The 10,079-nt window shown below is 35.1% G+C and overlaps 2 protein-coding genes across 2 annotated transcripts; both read left to right on the top strand.

Moving 5' to 3' along the window:
* Window positions 1–441: 441 nt before the first annotated feature.
* LOC104758853 (ferric reduction oxidase 2-like) lies at window positions 442–4,813 on the top strand. The gene is made up of 8 exons (XM_010481814.3): window positions 442–852; window positions 1,089–1,188; window positions 1,272–1,466; window positions 1,674–1,908; window positions 2,744–3,071; window positions 3,193–3,436; window positions 3,561–4,276; window positions 4,388–4,813. The coding sequence occupies exons 1-8, from the start codon at window positions 639–641 to the stop codon at window positions 4,525–4,527; spliced, it is 2,172 nt and encodes a 723-aa protein (XP_010480116.2). The 5' UTR covers window positions 442–638; the 3' UTR covers window positions 4,528–4,813.
* Window positions 4,814–5,560: 747 nt separating this feature from the next.
* Window positions 5,561–9,078, top strand: LOC104778516 (putative ferric reduction oxidase 1). The gene is made up of 8 exons (XM_019241189.2): window positions 5,561–6,188; window positions 6,277–6,379; window positions 6,477–6,677; window positions 7,004–7,238; window positions 7,342–7,669; window positions 7,764–8,004; window positions 8,106–8,776; window positions 8,854–9,078. Exons 1-8 carry the CDS (start codon window positions 5,927–5,929, stop codon window positions 8,871–8,873), a joined length of 2,061 nt encoding a protein of 686 aa, XP_019096734.1. The 5' UTR covers window positions 5,561–5,926; the 3' UTR covers window positions 8,874–9,078.
* The last annotated feature ends 1,001 nt before the right edge of the window (window positions 9,079–10,079 follow it).

Here is a 10,079-nt window from a genome sequence, read left to right as displayed (position 1 = left end):
ATCTTATGACTTATGAGTATTTTTTTAAACACAAGGAATTAATTTAGGTGATAAAATAAAAATAGTTCGATCATGCATGTCTTTGTAGTGCGGTAATGCAATTTTGTTACCGTTGCTCAATACAAATTTAAAGCTAATAGTTCGAATCCAACTAAAAAAAGTTTGGTTTGGCGATGTTGTTACCATATTTATTACGTACTGTCATTATTTTATATAAATTTAATTAACGTACTTTGTACTTGTATATTCAAACATTGATATTCTTTTCTAACCACGCATATCGTATATTCAAACATTGATATTCTTTTCTAACCACGCATATCGTATATTCAAACATTGATATTCTTTTCTAACCACGCATATCCTATATTCGTTTTTTTTACGTCATCTCGCCAAGAAAAACAACAAATAGATTTAAAATAATGAAAGAAAACAAAAAACAAGATCCATGGGGAGGAGTCACATGCATGGAGCATGCAACTAGCTTACTTCATCCAATTCCCACTCAAAATTTTCTCTTTATATATACACTTACCCTACCACCCCTTCTCTCAAAACAAGCTAGCTCGATCCTTCTCACTAAAGCGATCGTATCTCTTAAGATCTTTTGAGAGAGATAACCTTGGAGGAGAGAGAAGATGGAGATCAGCAAAAGCAATAATGGTGGTTCGAACCCATCTGCTGGAGAAGAGTTTAAGGATATGGTCAAGGGAGTGACAAAGTTCCTAATGATGGTGATTTTCCTTGGAATTATCTTGCTTTGGATCATGATGCCAACACTAACCTATCGAACCAAGTGGCTGCCTCTTATGCGTATTAAGTTTGGAACATCAACTTATTTTGGTTCCTCAGGTACGTAATTGTATGATCAATATTTTCCAATATTTAACTGAATCTCTTTTTTTTTTTTATGACCTTTAAATAAATTTTTATTCCATAGCATAAAAAACACCTAGCTAATACATTTTTTTCAGTAAAAACTACTAATTATATATAAAAGATAAACGAAGCTCTCTTCGTCTATTTTTCCCGGCAAAAGGAAATGAATTTTCAAATATCTTTTTTTTTTTCCTTGGTTTGTACGGCAGGGACGACACTTTTCATGTATATGTTTCCAATGATGGCCGTAGCTTGTTTGGGATGTGTCTATCTTCACTTTAAGAAACGAAAGTCATGCCATATCGATAGGTAAACAATTAATCAGTTAACTTATGTGTATAAATTCCATCACTTTTCTTTTATTGCAACTTGTTACTCTTACTCGAAAAAAGGGAGAGGAAGGGAGGAGTGTGGAGTGCACTGAGAAAGCCAATGTTAGTGAAGGGACCATTAGGGATAGTCTCAGTGACTGAGATCACCTTCTTGGCGATGTTTGTGGCTCTTCTTCTTTGGAGCTTTATCATTTATTTGCGCAATAGCTTCGCCACTATCACTCCTCAATCACTTGCCGCACATGGCGAATCTTTGTAAGCAATTCTTTCTATACTTGAAGATTAATGATTTGTTCTTTGTAATTCCATAGTTAATTTTGGTACTGTAAATAGTTATCACCTACCAAATCATGTGGTGCAAATCAAGTTTTAATAAATGAATGAAGAGAAGTATACAACTTGGGTTAGTAGATGTTAGGGAGTAATAGATAATTAAAATTATGATGAATTATATCTTATAAGGTGGCAAGCCAAGCTGGAATCAGCGGCGCTAAGGTTGGGGCTGATCGGAAACATATGTTTAGCGTTCTTGTTCTTACCGGTGGCTCGTGGATCATCGTTGCTACCGGCGGTGGGATTAACCTCGGAGTCAAGCATCAAATACCATATTTGGCTCGGACATATGGTCATGGTCCTTTTCACGCTTCATGGTCTTTGTTACATCATTTACTGGGCTTCTGTGAATGAAATCTCCCAGGTACACTTTGTTTTATTAAAATTTAATTCAAGCGGTACGTTCATACTACTATATATGGAACGGATTAGATTTTGCCTAGGCCTAAATAAATAGTCCCACCAACGACTCAAAGAAAAGTGAATTTAGAATTGTCAACGTCACACTGAATGGAGCAGCTTCCATACGCAGTATTGCGGTCAAAATTTGGGTCTTCACATGGCATAAATGCGTAGATAACGCAATTTATTTATGTTGATACAAAAAGATAATTTAATGGAATCACGCATTTTAAGGTGGTAATTATTTGGATAATTATTCCTTATTTTTTGTTTTTTCATCAAGTATTTTTTTCAAATAGATCGATTTTTTTTGTCTAAAGCAGTATATGCAGTGTTTAAGAAAGTAGTTTAGGCATCCGTCTAGGCGCCGTCTAAGCGCTAAGCGCTCAGCAGACGCTTAGATAACCGCCTAAACCGCTTAAAATTATATAAATTTAATTTTAGTATTTATTTTTGATTTTTAAATTATATATATTTAAATTATTATGTTTTATACCTATATATATGTAATTATAAACATTTATATGTTGTTAATATAACTTAAATAAATGTATTTTCTTACTTTTGTTTATAATTTATAATTTATTTTATTTTTATAATATATATTTTTATTTAATTTTATATATGTAATACTTTATGTTGTAAACGCCTAAACCGGCTAAAAACCGTTTAGGTCCGATAAAACGTTCTAGATGTTAGGTGCTAGGTCACCGTTCAGATACCGCCTAATGCTTTCTTGAACACTGAATATATGTAGTAAAAAATAATCTGACGTGGAATATATAAACGAATCGCAGATGATCATGTGGGATACGAAAGATATCTCGAATTTAGCGGGAGAGATATCTCTGGTGGCTGGACTTATGATGTGGGTAACCACGTATCCTAACATAAGGAGGAGATTCTTCGAAGTCTTCTTCTATACTCACTATCTCTACATCGTCTTCATGCTCTTCTTCGTCCTCCATGTCGGCATAAGCTTCTCCTTCATCGCTCTCCCTGGTTTCTACATCTTCTTAGTCGATCGTTTCCTTAGGTTCCTTCAGTCTCGTGAGAATGTCCGCTTGCTCTCTGCTCGAATTCTTCCTTCCGACACCATCGAGCTCACTTTCTCCAAAAACCCTAGTGAGTTCTTTCATTTAAATTTTTCCAATTCGATGAGTGTGATGATAGGATTAGTTTATCATCAACAACAGTTCACCCTTTTTGGATGATCCAATTCTAAAGAATTGTTTTTGTTAAACAGAGTTGGCTTATAGCCCGACGAGCATATTGTTTGTGAACATACCGAGCATTTCGAAACTGCAATGGCATCCATTTACGATTACTTCGAGTAGCCAACTCGAACCAGAGAAGCTAAGTGTTGTGATCAAGACCGAAGGCAAATGGTCAACTAAGCTTCACCAGAAGCTTTCTTCTTCTGATCAGATTGACCGACTTGCTGTTTCCGTTGAGGGTCCTTACGGCCCAGCTTCCACCGATTTCTTAAGGTGAGTTCTATATATATTTACTTCCTCAAATAACTTGATATTCCACTTCTTAGGGTATTGGAAACTTGATTGACTTGCATTTCAAGTAACATTGATTTCATAAGTTTTCTCTTTGACATTCTAGGCATGAAGCTTTGGTTATGGTGTGCGGAGGAAGCGGGATAACTCCCTTTATCTCTATTGTTCGTGATTTGATCGCCACAAGCCAAAAACAAACATGCAAAATCCCCAAACTAACTCTGATTTGTGCGTTTAAAAAGTCTTCAGAAATCTCCATGCTCGATCTTGTCTTGCCATTATCCGGTCTCGAGACTGAACTATCCTCCGACATAAACATCAAAATCGAAGCCTATATAACCCGAGAGAAAGAAGCAGGAACCGAAGCAACAACTGGCAAAATCAAAACTCTCTGGTTCAAACCAAGTCTTTCAGATCAATCCATCTCATCAATCCTAGGACCAAACTCATGGCTTTGGCTAGGTGGGATTCTCTCATCTTCGTTCTTGATCTTCATGATAATTATTGGTATCATCAATAGATACTACATTTACCCCATCGACCACAACACAAACAAGATCTATTCATTGACTTCAAAAACCATCATATACATCGTGGTCATCTCCGTGTGCATCATGGCGACTTCTAGTGCAGCTATGTTGTGGAACAAGAAGAAGTACGGTAACGTTGAAAATAAACAGGTCCAGAACGTCGATGTTCCATCTCCAACATCTTCTCCTACCTCTTCGGGTTACAATTCCTTGAGAGAAATCGAAAGTACGCCACAAGAGTCGCTCGTGCAACGCACCAATCTTCATTTCGGAGAAAGACCTAATCTCAAGAGTAATATATACATAACCCTCTTTCACCTTCTCTACCTCTATATTATTCATATAAACTATAAGCATTGTTATTCTAAACATGTTCTTTGTTGGTTTTAATTTGTATGAGCAGAACTTCTACTTGATGTGGAAGGTTCGAGTGTGGGAGTTCTTGTGTGTGGTCCGAAGAAGATGAGACAAAAGGTTGGGGAGATATGTTCCTCTGGTTTGACTGAGAATCTTCATTTTGAATCTATCAGTTTCAGCTGGTGATTGCGTATATAGCTATGTTTTACCATGTGTTGTTGAATTTCCTTGAGTTGCAAGTCAATAAGGTGGACCTTGCGATTTGACCTATCTTTGTGTGCTTGTTACATTTTCTCTTTTTTTTTTTTTTTTTTTTTTTGATCCCTTTGTAGGAATATAGTTAGTGCGGAAAAGACCCCCTTAAAGTTTGGCAATATCCTTTTGTTTGTAATCCTTACATTTCCTTATGTAACGAAGCATATACGTCATGTAAATTGTAAATGTCGAAATATAATAAACTCGTTTTGGGTCATAAGATATGTAATTTACCTATACATACTTGTGAGTTAACACTATTTTGAAACTGTGATTTTATCTATACGCGTACAATTAAATTTCAGATTTTCTCATTTTAAATAATTTATTTAAGATCAGTCTTACAAGTAAAAAGTCAATTTTCTCGAAACTGCTTGGGTTATACACACACAAAATAAATTAATATTTGGATATATATGTAACTCACGTGTCAATGCTATCTGATTGCCTAATTATTGGTTAAAAGGATGAAGAAGAAGTTAGGTGAACATAAGAAAAACAAACCGTTTCAATTGACATATCACTAATTAACATACACATCAACCTATTTAACACTTTTGTATCTCTGACTGCTAGAATTTAGTGGGTAACTAATACAAAAAAAAAAAAACTAGTTTCAAAGAAAAAAGCTAATAAAAATATCATTTTTTTGACATTAATTACATACTGAAAATTCATGGCTTAACATGTGAAACAAAATAACAAAACTGACTCCAAAATTTTTAATGTAAAATTCATGCATTGCGTGGGATTTTCCGGATATTCAAAACTCACTACGTGGAATAAAATCGTTGACTAGAAAGAGAATAGGAAACATATTTCTATGAAGATATTATTATTTAGATTACCTTTCGTGACTAAAGGACACGTGAAGATTTGTGTCTCAACACACATCGGCGAAGCAAAGACACACTCCGGAAGAGCTGAACCATAAAGCTCAACGATCTGCTTTCCATTTTTCGTTGACATTAGGAACATGACACACGTTACTTGGGCTCTTCCACGAGTTCAATTTTTTTTTTTTTTAAATCGATTTTCATATTTTTTGAACATCTACAAACGAGTAGCCTATTTTTTTTTTCAACATTTGGGGTTCTTCCTAATTCCTTTTACCAGAACACTTTTTCTTCTATTATTTAAAAAAATCATAAATCATTTCAAAAGATACTTAGATTTCATTTTTTTTATACAGAAGTAATAATATATATTTTAATCTCTATATGCTTAATTATTGGATTTTCTTTTCTGCATTTGTTGTAAAATAATAATTAGCATTGGTCTAAATTAATAACATAGACATGTAATTTTTTTTTTAAAACATACTATATATATGGATTCTGTAAAATTCATAGCAATCTCTATTTTGCTTTGTTTTTTTTTTCTTCTTATTTCTTGGAATTTCATCACTTGTGCCATAAGATTAGGAGAAATGAATAAAACAGTGATTGAGAAGGTGATTAAACTCTTAACGATGGTGATTTTGATGGGAACTATGTTTATTTGGATTATGATGCCAACTTCGACCTATAAGAAAATCTGGTTAATCTCCATTCGTGCCAAGCTCGGTAAATCGATTTACTATGGGAAACCAGGTAACCCACTCGATAAATAATTTTTTTTATATATATATACGAATATATGATCATAAATTACATATAATGAATTTCTTTCTTTTATTAGGAGTGAACCTTTTGCTTTACATGTTCCCCATGATTCTACTGGCTTTTCTGGGATGTATCTACCTTCACTTGAAGAAACAAACGACGGTTAACCAATTAAATACGTAATCAAACGCCTAGCTACCAACTGATTGCTCTATGATTAATAGCTTTTAAAATTTTAATTAATTTTAGATTCTTTCTTTTTCGTAAATGTTAAAGCGGAGCGGAGAAGAAGAGAGACAAGTTTGGTGTATTGAGAAGACCAATGTTAGTGAAGGGACCATTAGGAATAGTGACAGTGACTGAGGTTATGTTTTTGACAATGTTCATGGCTCTTCTTCTTTGGAGCCTAACCAATTACATTTACAATACCTTTGTCACTATCACTCCTGAATCAGCAGCACTTGACGGAGAGATCCTGTAAGTTTTATTTATAGATGATTTTTTGTGCATGAACATAAATATAGCATTCATATATAATGATCATATTTGCAGGGCATTTTTTGTTTGATATATGATGAGAATATATAGAGTATAAATCAACTTTTCTGTTTTCACTGAACTACATTATATTATATAGTTGTGCGTCTTAAAATAAGAAGTGACGCATAGTTTTCTTAATCACTCAAAACAATTTGACCTTTTTATAAACATTTTTTTGTAAAATAACATTGACATGTACTATTAGTTAAGCTATTTGACTTGGCCTTTTGTATTTAATTTGTTTTTGTGGCAAAACTGAAAAGATGGCAAGCGAGACTGGAGTTAATAGCAGTACGGGTAGGTATAGTAGGGGACATATGCTTAGCGTTCTTGTTCTATCCAGTGGCTCGTGGGTCGTCGTTGCTGACTGCAGTGGGGATTACGTCCGAGTCAAGCATCAAGTACCACATATGGCTGGGACACTTGACCATGATCATATTCACCAGCCACGGTCTCTGTTACTTAATCTATTGGATATCCAGAAATCAAATCTCCAAGGTTAGTGAGTATCTTATTGGAACATTATTCAATATTCATCATTGATATTGTTCTATTATATATGTTACATTAAATAAATGCCCTTAAACGTTCGTGGAAATAGATGTTGGAGTGGGACAGGACCGGTGTCTCGAATTTAGCCGGAGCGATATCTCTGGTTGCTGGACTTATGATGTGGGTAACCACGTATCCGAAGATAAGGAGGAGATTCTTCGAAGTCTTCTTCTATACTCATTATCTCTACATCGTCTTCATGCTCTTCTACGTCTTCCACGTCGGCATCTCTCATGCGCTGATCCCTTTTCCCGGTTTCTACATCTTCATCGTCGATCTTTTTTTGAGATCTATCCAGTCGCGTAACAATGTCAAGCTAGTCTCTGCTCGTGTTCTTCCCTGTAACGTCGTTGAGCTCAATTTCTCCAAAAACCCTAGTGAGTTTTAACTACTGATCATGATTCCTCTGTTTTTTGTCCTTCTTCAATCGATCATGATTCAGTAAATCATATGCTAAAATTGATTTTACAGTGTTGATGTATAGCCCAACAAGTACAATGTTCGTGAACATACCGAGTATTTCGAAGCTTCAGTGGCATCCATTTACGATAACTTCTAGTAGCAAACTCGAACCAGATACGTTAAGTGTTATGATCAAGAGCCAAGGAAAATGGTCCACTAAGCTTTACGAGATGCTTTCTTCTGATCGGATAGAACGACTCGCTGTTTCAGTCGAGGGACCCTACGGCCCTAATTCCACTGATTTCCTAAGGTAATTCACTTTAATCCAAAACAGAGAAGTTCAACTTTCAGTTTCTTACGTCACAAGTAACTTTTAATGCTCTGTTTTTTTCTTTGCATGTTTGAGAACAGACATGAATCTCTGGTGATGGTGAGTGGAGGCAGTGGCATTACACCGTTTATCTCCATAATCCGCGACCTATTCTACATGAGTTCAACGCACAAATGTAAAACCCCCAAAATGACCCTCATCTGCGCGTTCAAAAACTCTTCAGAGCTCTCCATGCTCGACCTTATTCTACCAACCACTGGTCTCACCACGGACATCACCTTGTTTGTAGACATCCAGATCAAAGCCTTCGTCACCCGAGAGAAGGAAATATCAGCGAGAGAATCAACTCATCACAATAGGAATACCATCAAAACCCTACGCTTCAAACCAATCGTATCAGACAAACCCATCTCACCAATCCTCGGGCCAAACTCTTGGCTCTGTCTTGCCACCATCCTCACTTCTTCGTTCATAATCTTTATTGTCATCATCGCACTTATCACGAGATATCATATCGACCAAGCCACGGAAAAGTACACTTCGGCTCATAAGTCGCTCATTTACCTTCTTACAATCTCCATTAGCGTGGTGGCTACTTGTACGGCTGCTATGTTGTGGAGCAAAAAAAGGTATTGTAAGAAAAATGACCAATACGTCGGTGATTTCTCTCTGTTGATTATGGAGAGCTCGGCGCAGCAATTGCTCTCGCAATCTACCGACATTCATTATGGAGAGAGGCCTAATCTTAACAGTAAGTCTATTTCAGATCATACTGCTATAAATGATTATTTTTTTGTGAGTTCTAACTCTGTTTATTGTGTGTAACAGAGCTCCTAGTTGGTTTCTAGGGTTCGAGCGTGGGAGTTCTTGTGTGTGGTCCGAAGAAGATGAGGCAAGAGGTAGCAAAGATATGTTCTTTGGATTCGGCTGAGAATCTTCAGTTTGAATCTATTAGTTTTAGCTTGTGAATTTTTAAATTCAAATGTCGCTAACAATTAGAAGGCCACAAGCCAAAAAAAAAAAAAAAAAAAACCTAATTTATACCCGCAAATCTGAGAATCGAACCGGCCACATCACTCTTCTCCACCGAACCCTTTACCAGTAGAACTATAAGAGATTTTTGACAAAAGCAGGACTGAGAATAGATAACTAGAAGCGGACCGCAAGCACATGCTCTGTGCATTGTTTATACTTTATAATTTGATACATCATAAAAATCATATATATATATGAAAGTCATCCCTTAATAACTAGCATGTAGATCTTATCTTCTATTTTTTTGGTGAGCCGATCTTATCTTCTATGACGAGATTAACAAGAATTAATGATTTTCTTTGTCGTAAGTAAATAATTAACATGATTAATATGATTATGAAATTAAAATTTTCATATTGAAAACCATATCTCATGTACACTAGTAGCAAATAACAACTACAAATTTGTGCAATTCTAAAAAATATAATTCATTTCATTTTTGAAAACACTTATGAAAAACTGAATGATTAACATGATTAATTAATCATATACTTATAAAATTAAGATTTTCATATTGAAAACCAGATCTCATGTACACTAGCAAACACTAGCTAGTGGTAAAGTCTTTGGATCCTTTGGTTGGTAAGCAACTGATGCAGATCCCCACTGAAGAGAGTCATTGCATCTCTCTCCACATAAACACTAGCCAAGAGTTTGTCAGGGAGGTAATGATGAATTCTGAGTGTCTGGTTGAAAACATGATGAACACGGTAAGAAGTTAAAGAGTTTAGTTTTAGAATATGTATTCCGGTTTACTTGATTGTAATTTATATGATTTACTTCTGGTTATTAGGTTGTATAAATACTAAACTTTGTAGAAAATGTTTTATGGTTAATGAGAAAAACCATTATTTACTTAATTTTCCAATATTTAGAGTATTTATTTAGAGTAGTTTTTGGTTCATTTTCGTAGCTATATATTTTAGACGAGAACTGAAATAATAGATCCCAAAATTTATCTCTCTTGTTGATGAAGGGATTATGAAAATGGTAATTACACTAACCTCTTGTTGTTGTCA

Source organism: Camelina sativa, chromosome 3 (genome assembly GCF_030686135.1).
Source record: "Camelina sativa cultivar CO46 ecotype springtype chromosome 3, ASM3068613v1".
Taxonomy (NCBI): Eukaryota; Viridiplantae; Streptophyta; class Magnoliopsida; order Brassicales; family Brassicaceae; genus Camelina; species Camelina sativa.
This window is presented reverse-complemented; position numbering and strand designations above follow the sequence as displayed.